The following is a 25,488-nucleotide window of genomic DNA, read 5'->3' on the forward strand; positions in this document are numbered from 1 at the left end:
CCCAAACCTTCCCCCCAAAAAACCCGCGCAACCCAAGTATCTTAATGAAGAAAGTCAATTCAGCCGTCTTCTATAGGGTATGAGCAGCGATCAGACTGACAAGTCAGTGTCCATATCGCAATGAGTATTAACAAGCTGTCCGTGACAGTATTGTTGATAAATTGAAGAGCTGTATGTAATTACGAGTTTTGAAATTAGTGTCTTTGATCTTTTGATCAAGGACTGGCGCATAAAATAACATGGCCATTAGCAAAGATTTTTCAATTGACAGATGTTATGCTGAGTCTGGAAGGAGCTGGAAAAAGGAAATGAATAAATATGTTCAACTGAATGTTATTACTTGGACTCGTTGTGGGTTATTTGAGAAGTATAGCATTTGAAGTGGGGGGTAGTTGAGAGAATTGAAAGAAATGGTTTAGTGGGGCAAGATGGAACGTAGTCACAACCAAGATAATTTGTATCAAGTTCAATGTTTTCTTGGGTTGGCCAACAGACTTCAGCCTAAAGAAAGAATAAAGCAAAGCACTTGGTACCTTGCCCTCCTTGTTATTGCTACTGGACATGTCCAAACCTAATGTAAGAATTGTAAGACAATTTGGGGCTGACCAAAGACAAACATGTAAGGGGACATATTAGAGGGAGGAGTTAACATTATGGGAAAAGTTTACTTGCTGCTTAGGGTTCAATTTTGGAATCACTATCACTTTTATGTTTTCAGTAATATTTATAATGGATGAAGCACTAATTTATAGACATGTATGGCCAGCATTAAGAGGAACGGGTCACCATGAGGAAGAAGTGTATATGGAATAAAGTAGTGGAGTTCTTGTTAAATTTAGTAACATCAAGTGCAAGCATAGGAAAGTAACAGTAATATGGTATAAAACCATAGGAAGATCTCACTTGGATTACTGTATGCTATTTGAGGTAGATAGGCCAAGAAAACCCCCACATGAAACAGATATTGTTCATATTTGTTTTCATTAGATGAATCTGCAAGTTCCAGAGATGCTGCTAGCTCTCATCAGGCAACAAAAAGACCTTCCCAACCCATATTCTGAGTGTGTAATTTGGCCTCTCTCTTTTCCTCTTCCTCCTCCTCATTTGTTTTAACTTCACTCTGAGCTGTTGGAGGTTGCCTGCCTTCTATGTTACAGCTGTGGTAAATCAACTGAGATGATTTCAGTGATACTGGCAAGTGCCTGGTTGCACTTTGCTTAGGTAGTAAGGGGGGAAGCCAGTCACTAGGTCTGGAATACATCAGGTTAGGTTTGGAGGGCTCTCTTTTGCAGCCTGCTGGTCTATAGGACAAGTTGTGTTACTCAGAAGCGTTTGATGGGGCAGGGATTGCAAGCATTATTGCTATCTTTGATCTCTCTTCCTGCATGCACCATAATCATGAGAGCTCTTGATCATTTATAGTGAATTTGTCAAACATTTTGATTGTGCATGTTGCGGTCTATAAAACGGATAGCGATATGGACCCATGTAGTCTCATTTGAATGGTTTTGGACTAAGCACTCATGAAATAATTGCAAATCTGGGTTTAATGATCTGCATGTTCCTTTTTTGACGTTATATTCCACATTTCTTTAGCATTTTTGGTTTGCCTTGCTTTTTTTCTATTAGAATCATAGAATCATAGAGCCATTTAGGTTGGAAAAGACCTTGAAGATCTTCGAGTCCAACTGTTAAGCTAACACTGCCAAGTCCACCACTACACCATGTCCCTAAGCACCACATCTACACGTCTTTTAAATGCCTCCAGGGACGGTGACTCAACTGCTTCCCTGGGCAGCCTGTTCCAATGCTTGACAACACCTTCAGCGAAGAAATTTTTCTTAATATCCAAGCTAAACCTCCCCTGGACAACTTGAGGCCGTTTCCTCTCGTCCTGTCACTTGTTAGGTGGGAGCAGAGACCGACCCCCACCTGGCTACAACCTCCTTTCAGGCAGTTGCAGAGAGCGATGAGGTCTCCCCTCAGCCTCCTTTTCTCCAGGCTAAACAACCCCAGTTCCCTCAGCCGCTCCCCACAAGACTTGTGCTCCAGACCCTCCACCGGCTTCGCTGCCCTTCTCTGGACACGCTCCAGCCCCTCAAGGTCTTTCTTGTCGCGAGGGGCCCAAAACCGAACACGGGACTCGAGGTGCGGCCTCACCAGTGCCCAGCACAGGGGGACGATCCCTGCCCTGCTCCTGCCGGCCACGCTATTTCTGACACGGGCCAGGAGGCCGTTGGCCGCCTTGGCCGCCTGGGCACGCCGCCGGCTCACGTTCGGCCGGCCGTCGACCAGCACCCCCAGGTCCTTTTCCGCCGGGCAGCTTTCCAGCCGCTCTTCCCCGAGCCTGTAGCGCTGCACGGGGTTGCTGTGACCCAAGCGCAGGACCCGGCACTCGGCCGTGTTGAACCTCGTACAGCTGGCCTCGCGCCGTCGATCCGGCCTGCCCAGATCCCTCTGTAGAGCCTGCCTGCCCTCCAGCCTGCCCTCAACGCTCCCGCCCAACTTGGCGTCATCTGCAAACTTACTGAGGGTGCACTCGATCCCCTCGTCCAGATCATTGATAAAGATATTAAACAGAACCGGCCCCACTACTGAGCCCTGGGGAACATCACTTGTGACCGCCCGCCAACTGGATTTAATTCCATTCACCACAACTCTTTGGGCTCAGCCATCCAGCCAGTTTTTTACCCAGCGAAGAGTACACATGTCCAAGCCAGGAGCAGCCAGTTTCTCCAGGAGAATGCTGTGGGAAATGGTCCTTTTACCAGTCCTAATTCTCTTGTACTTAATGAAAGATTTGTTCAGTATGTAGATGTCTCAAAAACCACTTGGGTAGAACATAAGTTCAGGAAAGTTATATTCCAGTCTTAAATTTAGAAGAGTTTCCTGCTTTGCCATATATGGTTTTTAGTAATGTTTCGGGTTGTCCCTTCTGTCCCCCACACAGGGCAGTGCATCATTTAAAATACAGTTCACATAAGCTTAGTCAAAAAAACAAAGTAAATGAGAGAAAAAAAAATTACATTTTGCCTATTTGGGACATGTGGGCAATATGAGTGCAAAGAAGTTGAAGCAAAATTTGTCCTTTTTACACCATGGCTTTATGGTGGAGAAAAATTATATTTTCTGTTAACATTTGCATAATCTGAAATATAGGGTTTAAAAATGAAAATTAAGGACAGATTTTTAAAGAATGTAGTTGTCACTAGTGTTAGGAATTGCCCCCTTTACCTGCAGTATGCAAAGTCTTACATGAATAGAGAATGTTTTTTTTAATGTGTAACTAGTGCTAGGAAATCACTTCAATTTAGAACTTTTTTGTGTTGTCATACTGAGACTTTTGTGACGAAAAAGACATTGCCTCTCAGATAATTTGTTTCTATATCTCAATCCTTCTCTATGTTTTGCAGAGGCAGATGAACTTTAGATAATTTATCTGACTTTGCAGTCAGGTGAATAATCAGTTACTTGAAATTGAGTAGGAAAAATATCCATTTCACACTTCTCAGACCTCAGTTCAGGTTAAAGTTGTTTTCCTCATGTCTCTCGCGTCTTTTCAAATCCCTTGTCAGCTACAGTGATTTTCAACCACAGCTTTCCATGGCACATTCACCATGCAGTCATTAAATATTGAAACTCAGTACTCAGAAACATTATTCATCCATTAATATTGAATCATGGCCTAAACTGTATTGTTCAAAACATTTTTGGATGTTATGCAAGTCTGTCAGAATGCAGTAACAAACTTGATTGTGTCAAACTAAGCAAAAAACCTGTTGAGCAGTTTCCACTGTAAACACATTGTACTCTTATTCTTAGTCAGTGGAAGCTTTTTGAGTTGAGGGGGTACCATATAGAAATGGAAGTGTTCAGAGATCATGAAAGATGAAGGAAGCTTGGTAAAATTAACATTAATTAAAAAAACCCCTGTCATTGTAAGAAAGCATACAAATTTTTTTTTTTTTTTTTTGATACTGAAATGTTTTAGTTTTATGTCTTCTTACATGGAGTTCATATTTAGGGATCATTTCCATCTTTAAAGACTAATACCTATTTAGATTTTTCTATATTGTATGGAGAAGAGGAGAGGGTGATTTTCCTGATAGTGGACTTTGAAACTGGAAATATTTTGATTTTGGTTGGTTGGAGGTAATGAAAAATGACACAGTTCATGCTTTGGACTTGAATGAGTTTATCTTGGATCACCACAGATCTATCAGATTGTGTAGCTTGGAGACTATGATAGAGACAACTGGCAAGTAATCATTTCCCTGAAAAGTAACAAAAAGAAAATGTTTAATCTTTAATAGCGTAATAAATTTTCGATAGCCGGAAATAAGGGCTGAAAATGATATATTACTGTATTTGCTTTTAATACAGTATTGTTTACCAATTTTAGATTTCCTAGGGATTCTTGATTAATTTAGAATAAAGTGTGTAGTGGCCATCAAAGCACAAAACTAATATTTTTTTTTTTAACATATCTCAGTGTGTTGCTGTTGTCTCTGAATTAAAAGGTGCCTTTTCCTTAATGATAATCTTTAACATCTGCAGGTGTTTTTCAAGAATGACAGAAATGGATATTTTGAAGTAAACAATAGAGTGAATTCTTCTGGATTGAGAACTAAATTATTCATCTTGTTAGTGTGGCTAACATGGTTCATGCTGTGCAAGATTGCAGTACCATGTCATAAGTTCACGTGGTAAACTTAACATTTTTTTTTCTCTTGAACTCATTTAAAAAATGGATATGAAAAGGATGGAAATTTTTTTCAGAGTGCAGCAAATTTCTATCGTGCCTTTTCCTGGAATGTATTTTTGTATTTCTTAAAAGAGGTACAGAAAACAGATTGCTTGTCCCGTCAGAGATGCTTTCTTGTTTGTTCTTAAATTTCTAATTCTGCTGCACAATAATGTAATTGGAGAGTGGAGCTAGCTGTGTATTTTGACTTCACTTATTTTGTTGGACCAGATATGATAGTTGTCAGTTATTAATTTTAAGTAATTCCTTAATTAGCAATTATTTTTGTTACTGTTTTGTATTATTTTTATGCTATTATTATTTAATACTAGTTTCATTTGGATAGGAATAATTACTTTGAACTGATATATACTGAAAACATAAAATTCTGAAAATCTAAAGAGCAACCTTTTATGTAAGTTTTAGAATATAGATGCATTCCATCTATTCCTTAATATGCATTAATTTAGGTAAATTTACCTTTCCTTTACTGTCAACTGCAGTAAATGGCCAAGATTAATTAGGCAATTGAGATTATTTTGTTTTTTTCATGGTGCTTGTGATGGTCAACTGTAATTGATGAGACTGTTGTGTCCTAGCTAGTTGCTCTCAGCTGTAGCCTGTTTGTTCAGTGACAATGTATGGTACAGCATCCTTGCCATGATATTTGAGCTGTTCCTCGTTCAAGTCAGGGCTAAATCAGTACCACTAGCTTGGGGAAATGCCATAATTGAATTAATTTGGGCTCTACCATAGCTGCAGAGAAAGAGGTTTTCCTCCCAGAGATGTGGGGTAAGCATTTCAGGCTGTCTTAGATAATGCTCTGAAACATTTGCTGTATTCTCATGTAGATTCTCTTTTACTTAATTTTGCATGTAGCATGTTCTTGGCTAGTTTAAAAGCTGTATAATAACAAATGCTACCTAGAATCTCACATTCACTGCTTTTATAGAAAAAAAAAGATGTGAATAAAAGAGAGGAATGCAGAAGCAAAAAGGTTATTCTCCTGAAATCAGGTATTTCCCCTTTGGCTTTGGTCTGAAGATCTGCTTCAGGAGATGGTTGGGACAGATGGTTTGACCACATGTATAATAACTTAATTAGATTTTGTCTCTGTCCCTCCTGCCCACCCCTCAAAAAATCTAGATCTAAGAATAAATTGGCTTTTATATATGAGAGCATCTTTCAGAATTCTTTTCATCAGTCTGCTGGTGCGATATTGCTCCTTGAGAATGATGTGGTAGGTTTTGTGTTCAGTTTTAACAGAATCCGATTTAGGTGGAGTGTATTGCAAACATTATTTTGATTAAAGTGACTTCAGGAATAAAACGGTCCAAAATTTGTCTTACAGTGGAAACTAAATATGACAATATGATAACAAAAATATCCAAATTCTTATTATGCCTCTGTTTGTTCTGAGATCCATAGATCTTTGGTGGTTAGTGTATCAAGATTTACCTAGCCTCTTGCAGTTTCCTCCAGGATTTTTTTTTCAGTGACAGCAATGTTCAATCATACTTCTGGTTGGGTTTTTTTGAGGAAAAACCAAACTGCATATATTTATGCTTCTTGTGTTCAGTAATTTTAATGCATGCGATAGCGTTCTGCTGTGAGTGACTCCAAGGGGCTGCTGTCTCCAACAAGATGGGAATTACTTGATTCTAGGAATTTTTTCCAGAAGGTGTCTGGATTCAAGTTTTTCATTCAAATAGGTAAGCTTCATAACTGTCACAGTATTCATTTACAAAGGAAATTCAATAATTTTTTTCTCCTCTAGCTAAGCTCTTAAGTCGTCTTTAAAGGCAATAAGAGCCTAAGGCAGAGCATTTTTATTCTCTGTGTTGAGATAAGCAGGATGTTTGCAGTGCTGTGAGGGCTGTCGGTACAAAGGTGTGTCCGGTTTTAGCCAGTACAACTTCTTTTCTTTTGACAAAAGCTTTGTTTCCTCCTATATTTTAATGCCCAAATATTGTCTATATTTAGAATATCTATATTCAGGAGATGACCCAGTTTTCTACTTGGAAAGCATGCTTTTATTGAAACATATCTAACAAATGAATCTTTGTATCTTAGCACAAAAAAACCCCAGGAAGTTTTCTAGGTATTCACTAATACGTTTTTCAATTTTCATATTCACAAGTTTGGGTTGTACTGAAAACAAATGTATTTCCAGAACAAGGATGGGAGCTGATATGAGTATGTTGAAGTATCATAGTTACAAGAAGTGTGTCCAGTAGGTTCATGATGTCAGTCATTGACTGCAATGATGTACTCTTGCTTCCGAGATAAAACTAGATTGAAGTACCACTGAACAATCTAAAAATTGAACTTTGTGTGCATTAGATTGTTCAAAGAAAAATTTCAGGAAGATATGCACACATTTTCCTGTCTTCGGCCTGTAAACTTCATGATCACATAAATAGCAAAATTTTGGTATTTTTTGTTATTTTTGCTATTGCTTTACTTAATGTAAATACTTAATTACTTTTAATTATCTGTCAGCAGATAGATCTACGGATAGATGGAGATATCTGTCTGTTTAGATATGAATACCAGAATATAGTGTTAAAATCAAAAGCAAAAGGAAGACTGGGGTAAACGTGGGCCCACGGCTAAATGGAGCAGGGTCCCTGGTGACAAAGGAAATAGAGAAGGTGGAAATACTCTAAAGCCCCTTTGCTTTTTCTTCCTCTGTCTTTACTGTTAAGGCCAGCTTTCAGGAATCCCTGGACCTTGAGACGAGAGGGAAGGTCTGGAGCATGGACAACTTACCCATGGTGAAGGAGGATCAAGTTAGGAACACTTAAACTGAACATAGAGAAGTTCCATGGGGAGTGATGACTTGCAGCCATGAATGCTAAGGGAGCTGGCTGATGTCATTGTGAGGCCACTCTCAGTTGTCTTTGAGAGGTCATGGTGATTAGAAGAGGTTCCTGAAGACTGCGAAAAAGCAAATGTCACTCACATTTTCAAGAAGGGCAAGCAGGGAGATCTGGGGATTAGGACAAGAAACAATAGACACAAACTGAAACACATGAAATTCTGTCTAAACGCAAGAAAACACTGTGAAGGTGGCCAACATTGGATTGAGTTGCCCTAAGAGGTTGTGAAGTCTCCATCTGTGGAGATATTCAGAACCCAACTGGACATGGTCCTGGGCAACCTGCTGTAGCTGACCCTGCTTGAGCAGGGTGTTTGAACCAGATGATCACACGAGGTCCCTTCCAGCCTAAATGACTGTGTGATTCTGTGAGAGTTGTGGACTGCACTTTCCATTTAATAAAGTAGAGGTAATCATCAAGCGTTTAAAGGATGGGTGAAAGAAGTTATGATGTAGAATTTGAGTGCCAGAAGCTTTAGGGGTAATAAGTGACCTAATCATTGGCTGTTTGTTTACTAAATTGCAAAAAGTACAAGTACATAAATTTTCTTCATAGCATTAACTCAGTGTTGAAGTCCTAAAAGACAGTGCTGTAGAATGGCAGGAGTTGTTGCTTTTTATGTCTGATTGTGTGCTATAAAACAGTTGAGAGCATGAAATACTGTGAAGTGTTAATACAAACTTTAGTACGTAGAGCTTCTTGTTAATGCTTTATGTGTATTTTCAAATAGTGCTATGGAAAAGTGATAGCATTGCATACTGTATTTCATTAAATCAGCTACTGTAACTAAATAGCTGTAGACTTCTTAAAACAGTATTTCATAATTATTTAGAAGTATTTTATTCAAACTATCAACTGTGTAGAAAAATGTATAGCCAGCAGCCCTCTCTGCTGTTTCAGCACCTTTTTTTAAACACTTTCTTTCTTCCTGTGTAAATGATCAGTGTAATGCATAATGTCTCTTGTCTGTTAACTAGAGTTTTGTGCTTAAATGTGAGAACCATTATATTGAGCCTTTATATTTGTTGTAATTAAAAATGTCATTTTAAGTGGTCTATTTCTGTGGAATTCTTGGAGTAGTGGACTGTACTGACAAGTTGTGTTGTTTAACTCCTTATAAATTGCGGATGTGCATCTATTTTTTTACTTTTGGCTAGATAATAATGTAATATATTACTATAGATTTAGCTGATGTTTGCCTTTATTCAGCAGCAGTACATGCTGAATGCCAGTAAAACGAATTTGTAATGTCAAGGAAGAAAACTTCTGTAAGTTGATGCAAGCAAATGTTTGCGATCAGCATGTATCTGTCCTGTGTTTGTTTCATTAAGCTCCTACAAGCCACCCAATTATGTAACTCAAATAAATGAAAATTGCTTCAAAATCCTACTTATTTTGTTAAAACTCTGTTGAATTTAAATCAGTTGAGATGGGTGTTTAGGACTTTTTTTGTGAACAAAAGTTGCCCTAAATGCAAAAGTTTAGTGGGTGCTTCAGGAAGTTAACTAGTTGTATTTTGTTCTGTAGGTATGATGAGATACATTCCTGATCACACAAATGAGGATTAGAGTAGATAGGAAAGACTTCAAATTTTTGCTTTAAGGTGCTGCTGTGAGCAATGCAGTCTTGGATGTTTCTGAAGAACATAAACCAAATACCTTTTTGGCCTAAATCGTATAAAATTTTATCATGAAATAGTATAAATGTCTTTTATGGTAGAACGCCATGCAAGGAAGAAAAAAGAAAAAAATCAGTAAAATGTTTGCTGTACAGCTTGCTTTGACTGAGGTGACCTGAGTGTCTTGATCTAGAAGTTTAATAAGTACTCCTAAACACATTGGCAAAACTGGATACACAGACATCGCCAAGCCTTTGAGCTTATAGACACATTAATGCAGGGAACTACTTTGGCTTGCAGCTAGCCTCTGGTGAAGGAGCAAGCTTTTGCTTCTGGAGATGAGCGCATACATTGCAGAATTGCTTTGTGACATCAGCAAGTACGTCTTGATGAAAGGAGGCATCTAGTTAAGCCAATTGAAATGAAGAGCTGATAAACACTTCATGCAGAGGAGAGGAAGGAGAATGTAGAGGAAAGCTGGAAATTCAAAGACAAAGACCAATTCAAAGAACTGAAAAGACAAAGCTGTGAAAACTCCCTAGTATTTCAGAGCCAAACAAGAAGAAAAATAATGTAGGAAGGAGCTCCAAATGTTGCTGGCTGAATAGCTGCCTTCAAAAAGGATTGCAGTTGATCAAAAGGTCCACAAGATGGATATGCAGATATATGGACCAGCAAAGAAAGCTTTGTGCCAAAAGTCATGGAACCAAAGGAAGCTAAGAAGTCAAAATGAGAATTTAAAAGTCAAGTGGAAATTTTCATTTGCTTTACGCTGGTATGCTTAAGACTAAATAGATTTTTTGTGTGTGTGTTTTTTTTTTTTCCACTTACCAAGGAAGGATGTTTTTGGGGGAGTAGGAGGCAATCCAGACAGCTCTGGAACTGTTGAAGTAAAATTAGTGGCAAAGGTGTAACAAATCTTGAAGAGAAGATCTGTTGCTGACATAGAAGGGAATGAAAAATGAGAGACAAAATACACATTTACTAAAGGGAAGTAGCAGCAGGGAATAAACAATTTGTTTTCCCCCCAATAACAACATAGCTACTTTAAACCAGAAACACAGTAGGCCTAATCTTGTCAATGGCTACTAAAGCACTTGGCATCTTTAGAAAATTACTGGTTAAACTGGAGAAGGTAGAGATATGTCATGAATGACAAATGGAGATTATTAGTCTGGAAGGTGGTTAGTAATGGGACTTCTTGGAAGGCAGTCCTGGAACTAATGTTAATATTTTTATTTCTGAAAGATGCATGTGGTCAAAATTTAGTGATACTGTTGCAAAATAAAGGTTAAGGTGTCATATGACAGGAAATAAATGACTGACTCCTACTAACTGACAAGTGGTATGGAAGGGCAGAGTACTTCTGCTAACAAACTAACAAATATTTTGGGGAATAAACAAACTGGGAAGTATTAGTTAATCAGCAAAGTGAAATCCTCTGGAAATGGAGCATGTAGTTCTGCAGCAGCTGCAGGGAAGAGCTGATGGGTTGATCAGGGAAACAACATTTCTTATAAAAGCCTGAAAGAGTGGATTTTGTTTGTATGAAAAATGCAAGATGGAACAGCAGACAAGGCTGCTATCTTAAAATAATCTCTGTCCCCAAAGTGAATGTGTTAAAATGGGGCAAGTATAAATTGAGTTTGGAGATTGCAAGAATGTTCCTAAATCTTCAGAAGGTGAACCTCTGCCACAGCCTTGCAGGTGGAACAGGGACAGCGGTAAGGTTTGGGTTTTTTGTTTTGGGTTTGTTTTAGTTTTTTTGCAAGGGGGTTGTGGTGGTGGTGATTTTGGGGTTTGGTGTTTTGGTTTTTTTGGGTTGTTGTTTTGGATGAAGTTGATCAATTTATGCAAGGCTTTACTGCTTAGCTGCAAAATTGTTAACTGCCTGATGACCTGGTAAATACAGTTTTCTGTTTGCATTTTTATGCTGACACTATTATAAGTGCATTTTTGAAGACATCGAGGAATCCCACTTTAAGGAAAAAGGACCTAATATATAAATAAGAAAACTGAATTTGGATGAACTGTTATGAACAACATAGATAAAATCTTTCCATTTTTGATGTAAATATTTCACATCATTATTGCTATTGCTATCAATGAGCAAGCTAGTATGAAATACTGATTTTCATCTTCATATGTTGGGGAAGAACACATCACTTAACTTTTTAGTAATATTATTTTACACCTGGAGTGGGGAAAAAGGAAGTGGGTAGATAGTAATTTCTTAAAAACATATAATGCATTATTAACAAAGGTGGGAGTTGGAAGTGAGGGACTTTCCCTGCACTCCTATCAGTTACTCCGTTGCGATGGAAGTTCCTTGGGGGATCAGTTTGGCAATGACAGTGAGATGCAATTGCCCACAAAGGATGGCACAGAATCCTTTTACTGGGATTTTTATCACATGGTGTACTTGGAAACCAGTAACTTACAGGATCAGGTGTAAGGTTATACAACTTTGGTAGGGATTTTATAGGTGCCAGTTTTGGGTGTCTATCCCCATCCTTCCCTCTCTTGCTGTGGTAGGATACAGCTGTTCATGGCCAAGATACTTAAAACTGGAATAGCTGGGTTGATACCTGGACTAATTTTAAATGGGCTGGTTGAGGTGAAATAGCAAGTCTTGCCCTGAGTTCTCTGCTTATGGGAAACCAGCATTATATAGCCATCCTTTCTGTCACTGGTGTGGCTGTACCACAGCTGTGTTATTGTCTGCTAATTCTGTGGGATGTCAGAGCTTCTGATGAAAAGCTTTTTAATGGCTCGCTGTAGGGTGAGGAGTCAGATGACTCGCAAACGTAGACGAGATTCTGGGTTGTCGTCTTGTAGCAAGTTTGCAGCGAAGGACACGCAGATTTTTGGCAAAAGTAGAAAAGAACATACTGTCCCTCTGTAGCGTACTTAGCAGGGAAGCTGAATGTAACAGCAGTCAGGTTAAGCCATCAAAGGGTTTCTCTTGACATTAGGAGCCCATTATTTTTAAGTGTTAGGAAAACTGACTTTCTTCTTCTTGCAAGAGAGGTAGAGAGGAGATCTCGCGCAGGTTCATAATTTCAGGGGCAAGGAGAAGGCTTGAGAAGACTAACTGAGGTCATGTCAGATGTGGGAATAATTTGCCAAGAATTAGATGTAAACATTTAAGTGTTTGTTTTTTAATTTTGGAGAGTTTGTAATGTGGAAACTTCTGGCAGATTTTTTCAGATATTGTCTGATTTCATATACTTCAATTACTCTGCCAGGTACAGCATGCATAAAGAAGAGACATTTTTAGGGGAAAACCACTTGTGGGAAATAAAATCCGGAAAGGATGAGGAAGGAGCTGACTTCAGTCTCAGGAAGCGCTAAATGCTTTCTCTGCTGTGTCTCAAGAAAAAGCTGCTGAGACTTCTATTTTGACATTTTTTTTTTCTTTTTAGACAAAACATGATTTCTTCAATTGAAAAGACAACCACTGTGTTTTGACTGCACCATTGATTGTGTGAAGGATTTGTTATATCAATGCTGCTGGAATAATTTGGGGGACCTTGGGAAATCACTTAATGGAATTTGGTCCATGTCTGCATAATCTGACTTTTTTGCTAGAGTAATTGAAGATGCTGCTTAATAAACTTTTTATAAAGATTCCCAGTTGGTTGCTGCGTTTCAGAGGGTTGTGTCTGAGCACAGAAGTAATAGATCTTGTAATTGTCTTTTTTCCTCCCCACCTCACTTAAATATTTTCCCTGGGGAAGAATCTAATGTACTGTAATGCTACTACCTTTTACAAAGTGACCGTACTCATTATGATTTGTTCTCTGAAGCTCCCTTGACAACGTATAAATGCACTGAGAATACTTAAGCTTCCTCTCCATCACTCTTTCAAAAATCTATTTGAAAACCAATGTTTGATACTGCCATTACTATTCTGAGTTCCCTAATGCTGACTCTGCGTTCAGTGTCACAACATACATGCAACAGATAAGTTTTATTAGCTAAACAATTTATATCTATGTATTTTCACGAAAATTAGATATGGTGTGCTTATATCAACTACTATAGTGAAGATTTCAAATATATTTATGGTTTGTGACATAAATGTTGAGAATTTTCTGGGACTGGAGTTGCCTTTATTAACCATTGCAACAAGTTCAATAGCTATTTTCATCTCATCCTCTCAAATCGCTGGGAAAGGTTTATTATGGTTGTTCGATCTTTTTGCAGCTTGGTAAATAGATGCAGTATTTGGGTTTATGGTGTGTCCAGAGGTAAGAAAGCATTATCCCATTGCAGAAAATAATGGAGCTTTTTAGCTGGAAATTGGGTGCCCACTGGCTGGTGGGGGGAAGGATTTTCCTGGAAAAAGGGTTCCTTAAAAACAGAACAAAACCAACCAGCCAACCAACCAAGCTCCATGCATATTCTGATTACTTGAAAATATATTTTCATAAAGCTCTTGAATTACTTGTGTTTTGTATGATTTAATGAATAGTGATACTAAGTCTTGTAGCTTTTGTGTATTCTGATTTTGACACTTCAATCTGAAATAAACTTGTGGAATTTTTAGCAAATATTTGTATTTTGGTGTCTTAAGAAGCTGATAATAAAGTATTACAGTGACTGCTTTTGAAGAGACTGTGCCTATGTCCTTTTAAACTACATTTGGAAAATATACCTTCAATCTAAATTTTCCTCCACCTTCTCTAGATTGAAACAAGAACAAATGTATGTACGTGATGAGTTTGGCAAACTTCTGGAACGAGAAAGGATTTCTTCAAATGAACATTTGACTCGAGCCATTCTTCGAGAGAGAGCTGCAACAGAAGAGGAGCGTCAGAAGGCACAGCGTTTTGTAAGTTCAGAAACTTTTATAGAAGTCTCAGATTTTTCAAGCAACCATGTCTTCAAACTTGTTTCAAACTATTGGTAGAAGAGGAAAGCAGATCTGTTCTTGTTACTTGTTTTTTCTTTATTACTAGGTAATAGTGTGTTTTGTTTTTTTTTTTTTTTTGGTCAAATTTCTCTTTCTTAAGAATAGCTGATTGGAAAGAGCCTAACGTTTCTGAAGGCTGTGTGTGTGGATAATATTAAATGTCTTTTTTTCAGAGGGTGGAAAAGTAATATGATAGTCTAGGTCTATTTACTAAATTTGGTTATTCTATGTTAAGAAGTTACAGAATACAAGAGAACTTTTCTAGAAATTAATTACTCCATATTTAAAGGGAGTCCATAATATTTCTGGGCTAGAAATCTGGCTAATAATAAGAATTTTTAAAGTATTATTTTTGAAGTTTCTTATGTACTAGAAAACAACAACAAAAAGTCTAACTTTTGATGATTGTCTCAAACCTTGGAACCAGCTTAGTGAAAAATTCTGTATCAAAGAATCATATTTCATTAGAGCTGATGTGTAAAAACTTCCTGACAGGGAAGTTGTAAAATATGGCTGGCTGTTTTCCTCTGGAAACTGACGCTATATATTTCAGTCCATTTCAGATGTCTGGCAGATTTATAAGTTCTTGTATATAGCAGTTGCTTGCTATATTGAGTCTGTATTGACCCTTCTTTGTAACAGTAATCATTGTTATCTGAGATATGACTATGCCTTCCTTTTTTTTTAAATTGATTATAAATAGTAAACAGGCTGGTATTTTCAAAAAAAAAGTTTAAAATACTTATGTGAGCTTTCCTATGAAAATAAATGGGATCACTTATGTCAGCAACTATATAAATATCTGTTTGGCCCACTGTATGTGAAATAAAACCAAAGCTTTCTAAGGTTTATTGGTTGGTAACATAGTAAACCAATCACTTCAATGAGCAATAGCTTTATCTATGCTGTGTAAATAAAAATCTATTGCTCATGTTATTTTTCCAAATCACAATTTAAAACCAAGCAAATTTCATCTAAGTACACCTGAGTATTAGTATCTTTTGCAGACGTTTCCCAATGCTTTTTCACCTCTATGGTAATATTATTGCTGAAGAATAATTACAGTATGGTAAACAAATGTTTAATATTTTGTCATTTCAAAATATGGGAACAAAGGAAAATGGAGAGGAATTATGAGCAAGGTACAGCTTTAGTCTTATGCCTTAAACCCTTGGATTCTTAATATTGTGCAGGAGAGATAAGGGTTTTGTGGCCTCAACCTAATGAGGAGCTGAAGATTTATAATGGGGAATATTATTTGCATAATTACCAGGGGGTTTGCATCTTTCACTTACTACTGTAGTTAGCACTGTGCTTTTGAGAAGCACATGACGCCTTTCTCATCAGCCCAATGCTTGAGAGATTTCTTATTATGGATATCAAACTGGTTTATTTAGCCATTAAGTCAATTTTATTGTTAATTTTTACGTACTCTAGAATATTTAAGTTACTACTGCCTACGTGAAGCAATTGAGAATTGCTGTTAACTAATTTTGAACCTTATCAGCCTGGGGAGTGGTGTTTTAAGGTGTGTGGTGTCGCTGCATGTTGAGTTGGAAGAACAACATACAAATGGTGCTAATGAAATGAAGGAAACACCTTAAAATCCTACAGGATGTCCCTTCATGTGGAGGACAGCATGACTTACTGCCTTTCCATGGTGACAGCATTGCTGCATGACATTTTAGAGCTGACTACCAAAAATGTGCTTTTGTGGAAGCATAGGCATGTCAGGGCATAGATTTTGCACATCAGAAGAGAAGCAAGGTATCTAGGCTCTGCTAGTGACTTATGTATCCTGGCGTAGTCATCTAATTTTTGATCATCTTACTGTTTCAATCTGTGAAATTTTAAAATATCTTGAGGTTCTTTGGTGAAAATCGCTATGGACTTTTGCTATTACTCCTGCAAATTTGTCATTTCCACTATAGTTTGTTCATTCTTTGAAGTGTACTGCAGGATAACAAAGTAGCAAGTAAGCTTTGTGTGTTTGTTTCCTTGAAATGGGTCTAAATATTAAAACATGGAGTAATTCTCACCTTCCTTGCAAGTCCTTCTATTAGCTGCCTCCTTTATTTTCCTGTAACTGGTCAGTTTTTATTCCCTTGGCTTCATTGCTTATGCTAGCTGTTTCTTTCATGTATCCAAGCTGAATTTATAAAATCTGTAACACGGTGGGATATATCTATGTGTACCATTTGTCAGGTAGAATGAGTAATTCCATGTTCTAGTAAACTGCTATGGTAGGTTTGTATTTTATGTAGCCTGGATTTGATCTGTCAGATTCTTTTTGGAGAAGAAAGAGTGTTTCTGAAATGTCAGTAGCATTATCTACAGAATTAATTCCTTTGCTGCTGTTAAATTGTTTAAATAATGCACAGGAAAAGAAATTACGGTTCGAAAGGAAGAATTTTATTTTTCCTTTGTAAAGGCTGGTAATTCAGTTTTAAGAAATAGACATAAAATTGTTAGATTGAAGTGATGTTTCCCATTCTTAAACAATTTTAACACCAGCTGCTGCTTATAGTTTCAGAAACAAGAAATTTTTAAGTGTTAATACCCCAAAAGTTGGCATTAACTCCTCATGCAAATGAAAAAGATGGATAAAACGAAGCTAAACTGAACAGCTAAATGAGTAAAAGCTTTACAGGTGACAAGAACTACAGAAAGACATCATTTGTCTCTTTAAATGAAAGTATTGTACTTCTCAAAAAAACCAAACCAAAACAAACCCTAAAAGAAGTCAGCAGAGCTTGGGCAGCAAGGTAAGGTAAGGAAGGAGGGCATCCTTAAAAAAAATCTGAAATAATTTTTAAGTGAGCAGAATGAGGATTGTGACACTTGTTAGGCTAAATGTTAAAAAACCTACCCTTTCACCCAAACCATAAAGTATGACAAAAGGGATTTTAAAAAACAATTAACAAAAGATGTAAAAGCTCACACACACACGTGCACGTGTAGGCACACTCACACCCGCTCGCTGTGGAACGAGGATCTACCAAAGACTGTAGACCCAGGAGCAGATCGGGGAAGTACGAGCAGCACGCAGAAGAGATGAGGCCATAGCAGCAAAATACCCTGAATTAATTTTTTCATGTGTCTCTTCAGAGTGGAGGAACTTTTGAAAGTTCCCATGCCAAAAGTTTTCTTTGCAGAGGTCTCCTCAAACAAGGTCTCAGATCTGAGGTTTCAGTAGAAAACATTAAGGGAAATGGACAGTTTTACCAATAACAGCTCTTCAAGCCTGGGTGGTATTCATAAAAGCTCTGAAAGAAACTTGGAGATGATAGATGAGCTAATGATAGCTGAACTACTTATGTGCTGTGTAAGCTGTTAGAGAAAGCTCGCTCAGTACAAGTGGACTGGAAAGTGGCTGATGGGATGTCAGCTGCTTCAAAAACAATTTTGGGGAAGATCCAGAGGTTTACAAACTAGTAATTCTGATGTTTTTACCAACCAAGATAGAAATTACAATATAGAGTGGAATTTCCAGACCCTGACCAAAGCCCTAGAAATCCCTTGTGGAGTCAGTGTGAGGATTTGTTCAACTGTTGATGCTTAATTCAGCAGAAGTAAATCCATCTGCTGTTGATTCCTTTAGTAATGCCTTCAGATGTCGCTGACTTTGAGGAGTATTTCAGACGTAGCCTAACTTTCCTTACCCCACAGCATTTGGGTGTAGTCTTTAAAAAGCGATGCCAGTGAGACTCAGCATGCTGAAGAGCTGGTGAGGTCTTGCATCTCCTCTGGCTTCTCACCCATCTCTGGCTGTGTGATCCTGCTGTCTCCATTGCAGTGGGGCTGATATTTGGTGCTGAAATGAGCTGACTTGGGATAAGTTCTTTGTCCTTGGTTTGTTTGTTTTTTTCCTTTTTTTATTTTTTTTTCCCTCCTGTCTGGCAAATGAAATGAACTAGCTTATTTTGAAGGGACAGATGTACATCGGTGTTAGGTATAAGCGATGCCTTGCTGATGAAGAATTTCTTTACCTCTTTTTCTGCCCATTTCCAGCTCTGCAATGCAGTTCACCTCCTTTTCTGTTGTGTCAGTGCAGGTGTTGTGGACTGAAGCAAATACAATACAATCTGTCCTGGAGACCTTTTTCAAATGCAGGCATGCCCACAATCTGCTTTATAGCTTGACTACAAAAATAGCTGAAGTGAGGACATAGCAAAATGTATATGGAGGGCAAGTTGTTGGGGGAAGAAAATGAAAAGTTCTTGAACTGCCCTTGCCACCAAAGAGAGTGGTTTTGTACCTTTAGCTTTACTTGCAGTCAGTTTTGAGACATGATATTTGCAAAGTATCCCTGAGTGTTTTCACCAAAGGACAAAGTACACTGTGTGCTTGAAGTCATGCTTGAGAACTGCCTGTAGCAGTGCAACCAATAATAAATATTTCTTTCTTCCATACCCTTAGCATGTATATGATATTTTTTCTGCCCATCCTTCTTGAAGGAGTACTTCATAATAAATGAAGTCTTTTACTTCCGTCTAGCCATAAAGAATTTTGGTAGTGGTATGGTCCTCTTTAGCAAAGACGGGTACAGTTGAAGGCCCCATACTTCTGACTACTCCAAGAATACTTGTATTGTGTTTTACTCACATAGGCAGCAGACCTACCCTCCTTTCTGGTATTTATTATTGGAGATCTTTGCTGCACATCTAAAAATTGTGGATAGTTGAGTTGGGCATAGTCTTGTTGAGTGGTTTTAAATGTGGTAGCTTTGCCATAAATAGTTTATTGACGTTCTATCACTTGAGTCATTATGTGAGTCAGGGTGAGACGTAGAGAATATGGAGTAAAAAAATCAATAGTTATCCAAATTGCAGAGGACCTGTTGTATTTCCATCTCCTTATAATGACCTGGAGTTTACTGTTAACATATTTGCTTCACTGTCTGGACTGAAACAAGCTGTCATTAAGACCCTGTATGTTAGAAAATGGTTTTATTGAGCTGCCGATGACATTAAAATCTCATTTCCCTTTGAAGAGGCATAGAAATACTGTTCTGTTCATTTGCTGTAACCGTAACATTAAAATTTGATTATTGCTATCATTAGAAATCTGTATCCATACTAATACAATTATATATATTTCCCCATGTATTGTTCCAGGCTTTCATTGAAGTACCTGTTAGAGAATGAATTCTGTTGTTGCTGAGGTATTTTTTTGTTTTGTAAATTATCTTCTACACAAGAAGCTCTATTAATAAATTCTATGTTAAAAAAAATCAATTTTGTAGAAGTATCCTTATATTAAAGAGCACTTTTTGGACCTTAGGTGAATGTGGTAATCAGATTATTGGGTACTTTTTCCTAGCAAAATCATATTTGAGATGTATAATTCTTCTTTTACTTTGCTGAGCACTGAAATCAATAGACAAAATACATTCCTCGATATATTAGAGCTGAAGCGTGTTGAGTTATGTTAGGAGTGAATTTGACCTACTGTCATAATTGAATACGTATTGTTAAAATAGAGTGTTTCACTCTTCTGTGTCTGAACTGTTTAGATGTTTTCCCTGTCATCCTTGGGTGGCTGGTCCTAGTCACTACGTACGTGTGCTATGCAGTGACCTTTGCTTTAGTGTTGCATTTATTTTTCTTGTCCTCAATTCATTAGCTTTGTCAAGAGGAGGTCCCCTATTTTCCATATGCATATTATATTCTGACCCTTCTTGCTCTTTCTGAACAGTCCTGTGCTAACCATATTTTAAGGATGACTTCACTAGAAAATACCAGGGGGAAGAATTACTAAATGAGTTAAGGCATTAGTTCTCAAGAGAAAAGAAGTCTGTTTACAAACCTGCAGTATTTATTACATACCTCATTTAGCTCATTCATCATTTTAATAGAAAAGTGAATCTTTTTAGATGATTCTGAAATAATTTGAGGTAAACTACATAGCCTGAGGCAAAACACGATTGCTTACTGTAGGGAGGGCCAAGCTGTTTCTGAAAAGTACAGTATGATTGGTGACTATAATTCACAATTTATAATAGTAAAAGTATTAAAGGCTCATATTTGAAAATTAGACTTAAGCTTTGGAAACCACATGGTACAAAATTAAATTTAGTGACAGTTGTTTTGTCTCTTGTTCCTCAGTTTTATAATTTTGAAAGTAGAGATTTTTCTTGAAATCTCTTTGGAAGTAGAGACTTCTGGAGATTTACTCATAAAATTTTGTTTAGGTTTATGTACGTGGTTCTTTTTCGCCTTGTGCTGCTGTTCTTATGGTTTAGAAATAGCAGTTCTGTTGCAGGAAATAGTCTTTTTGCGTTAGTACTCTTGTCATATGGGCAGAAGTAATCTGGGTTTGGTTGTTCCTGTTGTAGAAGACTGCATAAAAGACAAGAATGGAGGAAGAAGTTATTTCTGAATATTGAGGATGTGATCTTATCTTTTTTTTGTTTGGTTTTGTTTTGGAGGAGAGGGGTTTGGTTGCTTTTTAGAGAAGGAAGCGGGATACAATGAAGAAGTCATTTACATTTTGAAAATATTAAACTCCATTGCACTGTACGTGCTCATCTTCATTTGAATAAACATAATATCATGGATATGGCTTATGTCTCTCCTGGCACACATTTCTTCTCTCACTGACTCTCTCTTGCTCTCTTTCTGGCATTTCTACTGCAGCAGTAGGGTGTTTTGGGATAGAAATCTAGCTTTCTGTCTTTTCTGGCATGTTAAATAGATGATGTGAAACTCCACCGTATGAAAAAGAAGCTGTTGCTATGCTAATAGAGATCAATAAAGTTTTTTTTTTTTTCCAGCAATGCAAGAAATGGGGCTTCCTATCAGATATTTGCAAATCATGAATGGTTTTCTTATCTGGACAAATATATGTGCCTTGAAGAAATGGTAAAGACCCATTTGCATGTCTCAAATTATCTATAAGAGTGAACAATTCCCTCTCCCCACCCCGCCCTTGATATAGTTAAACAGTAAAAATAATTTCAAATAGCCTGTGGGTGATAGTACTCTTCGTGCTCTAGGTTGTAATCCCAGTACGAACTCCATCATGTGAACTGTTAAGCAAATGTTTTATTTCATCTCTGACACTGCCATTAAGTGCCTGTGATCTACAATAAGAAGTTGCTTACCTGTATCTCTGTTCTGTCCCTTTACAGTGTCCATTCTGACATTTAAAATATTTGTTTCAATGGAAAAATACAAATTATTTTCTCCTTCCTTCAGTTTTTCACTTGGCAACATGTTATAGGCATTTGGGTCTTTTTAAAATTTTTACATGTAATGCTTAATTGTTTTTTTTTTCTCTATGTCAAAGTTTGACAGATAGGAAAAACACAGTAAAAATAGACAATTTTGAAGGCAAGTAAGGTACATACAGTGAGCATTTATTGTTTTAAAATTTCTTTTTGAATGGTGAGAGGAATGTGTTTTGATAGTCAAACAGCATTTAAAAGTGTGCTATTTTTTTAATTCTTATATAGCAAAACCCAAGATATTTGACAGAAGCAAAATTAATCACTGTGTTATCTCAGCATCCAGATGAAGATCTAGTGCTTTACAAAGCCTGCTGCTCCATCAATTTGTTCTTTTGGTTGAATTCAAATTGAGTTCATTTTTATAGATTCACTGCATAATACTCTTCTCTCTCCTCCCTCATTCATTAACCAATTTGTTCTTGCTACTCCCTTTTTATTGAATGGCTAACAAAATTGCCATGCTATCTTTTCAAATGAATATCATCATTCCTTGTCATGCATGGGCAAAAAGTAAGCATATTAATCCTTTTTATGTATACCTTCCCTTCTTCCAGAGAGAAGTCCCATTTCTGCCCTCAAGATATCATGAAAAGAATGTTTTAAATAATGTTCTCTTGAAGCTTTGAGCACAATGCTTGTATATAAATATTCCTATCCAGACTCCTTTTGATTATTTCTGGGCCTTCGGAGCATGTATGGCCTGCCAGTTGTATGACAACAAAAGCCAAATCAAAGAGTTGTCAAGACTTGTCCTTGTACATGACATGGTACAAATACATGCAATGGATTAAAACATGTTCATTTGACAGAAGTTTTGAAACATAATACAGTCTCCTCCATTTCAACAAAACAATTTGCTGGGTCTTGAGACTCTCATTCTGACTTTCATTTAATACTTGTTTACTCTCAGGTGAGGTTAATTTTGGTTAGGTAAACATTCCCTTGTCTCTCCTTTAGAGTACTCTAGTTATCTTCCTTTGGGTTTTATTAGAAGACTTACAAGAAGAAAGGTTTTTTGGGGGACAGAGGGGATGGAAATTAAGAGCGATTTGTTTTACTAATGACCACTTGAATAATTAATGAAAATCCTTATTTCATGATATCTGTAACTTCTCTGGGGACTCTTCACTGTGTAACGTGGGTATTTACTTGAGGTACACCAGCTGAAGGAACGGGACTTAAGCCATTGAATGAGGACAGTTTGGAAATGATCTAGGCACCTATATATAAAAAAAAGTCATTATTTACTAAGAAGTCACTACATTGATTAGTGGTCTTGATGTTGCTGTTTTATGATATTCACTGTGTGTACTGTTGTAGTATTTGTTATAAACAAGATGCTGCCTATTCTGTTGCACACAAGCTCCGAGGCAAGGGCCCTTCCTTTTGAAGTATTGAGCTGAAAAAAAAAAAGGGGGATTTGTTGTGAGTAGCAGTAAGATGACAAAGTGGTACATGTAATGCTCCTTATGGCTTAATTTGATAGTTTTATTTTGTAGACATCCCTTTTGTTTTTGTATAACTCCCCTTAATTTTGTATACTTCCCCTTTTATTGAGAGCAGTTGAGAATCTGGATACTGAGTTTTGTTGATAGAGCCTGTTTAAGAGCGAGTGGGATGTGTGCTTCTTACATCTCGGAAATCCTGGAATAATGGAAAATGCCTTTGTTCTGGGAGACATGTTGTCTCTCTGTTGTCAAGGCAGTTTTGTGGTGACAGTATTTCTTGGGAATGGGAGGAGTGGAGGGAGGAGAAGGAGAGGAAGAAACGTTGAATTTCCTTGTAACTAAGGAGATGAATAGACTATGTCCCACCAACTTTTATATTCACAACTACGCTCAACATTGGGTTTTAAACTTGAGGGTAATTAAGGGTGAGACACTGGTAGGTAAATAGTTATTTACATTTACATTGCCTCATTTAGGAGGAGCTGACTCGGTGTTCTTGATCTACTACTTGAAGCTCTTTTGCATTTGGGAGTCCTTTTGCCACCCGATTTTTACATCTCTTTCCCATCTGGAAAATTATCTTCTTGACTATAAGGACAAAAGCTCACCTCCCCACTCCCACCCTCACCCTTCTTTTTTTTTTTTTTTTTTTTTTTTTTTTTTCATTGAGTGCTTCTTTTGTAGTACCCTTAATTAGGGAATGAACCCTGTACCACTTTCCTCTACTTTGAGTGCTATAAGGCATGGAAGTGACCTTCCAGCCTTGGTACCACCAGGTCAGTGTTAACAAAGTGTTTTTCCTTATGCATTTCTGAAGGCTTAAGTCTGGTGCTGTGTTTGTATGAGGGACAGAGAGAAAAAATATACTTTAGGAAAGCTCTGTTAAGTATCTTCAAACAAATGAAAAAGCACTCTGACTTTAATGTTGGTAAGGCCAAAGCAAGTGGCAGGACCATCTACATTATCACCATTTGCAACAGTGATGTCATATTCTGCTTTAACCAAAACAGAAAAGTGATGCCTGAGACATTTTTATTGGTTTTGGTTTTTAATTCTTTTTTTTGCTCTTTGTGCACTTTGACATATTTTTTATTTATTAGTATAAAATCAGATGACTTGTGTTTCTAGTATGAGTTATTGAAGTAGTGAAACCTCAGTGTCTCCATAGGAGAACTAAGTGATGACTGTGAAATACTGTTGCATGCCTTTTTTTTTTTTTTTTTTTCTTCCCCAGTTCAAATGCAGTTTATAAGATTGAAAAGTTCTGTTGCTTCTCCTTGTCCATCAGTTCTCGGTCTTAGTTACCACATTTGGTTAGCAAAGAGCCTACAGCGGATAATGGTTAGTGTAACAGTCATCTTCAGGAAGAAATGATTTAACCTTCACCAAAGATAACAGTTTTTGTGAATTTATCTATCATAAGTCAGAATGAAATGTGATCCAAAAGTGTGATCTAACACAGTTACTATTAGTGTTCTCATAATCATTACCATAGATTCACTGACATAGTGTCACAAAACATGCTGGATGGTTTAAGGTATTTGAAGTAGGCTAATACTTATCTTGGTAGAGTTGATGATAATCTGAATTCTGAAAAAGGCATACTGGTAGGGAATAGTGTTTTGGGAAGAAGGGAGAGAGGTGACAAAGAAAAAAAAAATCAGTTTTTGATGTAATTTTAATTTTCTATGTCTTTTCATATCAGGCTCCCACTGGTCTGGAATATGTTGAGATGCTTCAGTGTTGTAGCGATAGGTACCAATGTATCGAAAGCAGGTGTATACAAATCCAATTAAAAAGGATATTTCAGAGATAGGGTGAGGAAAGAAAATGGAATGTCATGGTTAATTCTGTGGGTTTGGGGTTTTTTATATATGGATGTTAAGAAATTTTTTAGTCCTATCATGTATTACTTGTGTGATATATTCTATGGTAGGCGGGCCAGTATGTGCATGGAGGAAAAACTAGTCTGCCTCCTTTTTTTAAGGAGGGAAGAGTTTAAAGTGTAAGCGTTAATAAGTTGGGAATGTTAATATACCATTTTATTTCGGTAATAAAAACTATTCTCTTGATAGTATGTCCTCCGAGGTCTGCTTAGTTTCACTGTTCCCAATAGCACAGTATGTCATCTCTGTCCTGCAAAGTGCAGTGGAGTTTGTAGCTGGAAATTCAGAATCCTTCCAAGAAATGTAGTGATGATAGCCTTTGTATGCACAGTTTTAGTGTCTTCTCTGAAGTGGTGTGTTTGGGAAATCTGATATATGGGTGTCTGTGTTCCTCCCAATAAAAAACCCCAAACTTTGATTTATACAAGTAATGTGGAGAATTGAAACCAAGCCATTTTCTTTTCAGGAGGTACCTTCCGCTTCAAAATATACTGATTTCAACATGTAGCCTGCAAAACTTTTTTTTTTTTTTTTTTAATAATGAATTTTGAAAGCAGAAACTTGTTTCAGCTGTAAAGTCTGCTGTTTAAAAAATGTCATAATAAGGATATGGGGGAAGTTCGTCAACATGAATTTTTGGGAAGCCATGGCAAAAGAAGATGATAATACTTGCTTCTCACATTACTTCTTGGTTAATCTGGCTGATACTTATAATTTAGTTGTGTGCTTGGAAGATCCACCAGTCTGTTAGCATGGTAAGA

The 25,488-nt window shown here is 37.2% G+C and overlaps 1 protein-coding gene and 1 long non-coding RNA gene across 8 annotated transcripts in view; both read left to right on the top strand.

Annotated features, from left to right (window-relative positions):
* Positions 1-25,488, top strand: part of CHCHD3 (coiled-coil-helix-coiled-coil-helix domain containing 3) — a 158,058-nt gene that overhangs the window by 39,013 nt on the left and 93,557 nt on the right. For all 7 annotated transcript variants that reach the window (XM_030015475.1, XM_030015476.1, XM_030015477.1 and 4 more), the window contains one exon: positions 13,937-14,081. In XM_030015475.1, the coding sequence (XP_029871335.1) occupies positions 13,937-14,081 (145 nt within the window). The remainder of the gene's footprint in view (positions 1-13,936; positions 14,082-25,488) is intronic.
* LOC121233349 lies at positions 4,778-9,015 on the top strand. The gene is made up of 2 exons (XR_005932529.1): positions 4,778-6,456; positions 7,453-9,015. It is a non-coding gene; the product is annotated as an uncharacterized LOC121233349 (long non-coding RNA).

The sequence above is a fragment of the Aquila chrysaetos genome, chromosome 5 (assembly GCF_900496995.4).
Source record: "Aquila chrysaetos chrysaetos chromosome 5, bAquChr1.4, whole genome shotgun sequence".
Taxonomy (NCBI): domain Eukaryota; kingdom Metazoa; phylum Chordata; class Aves; order Accipitriformes; family Accipitridae; genus Aquila; species Aquila chrysaetos.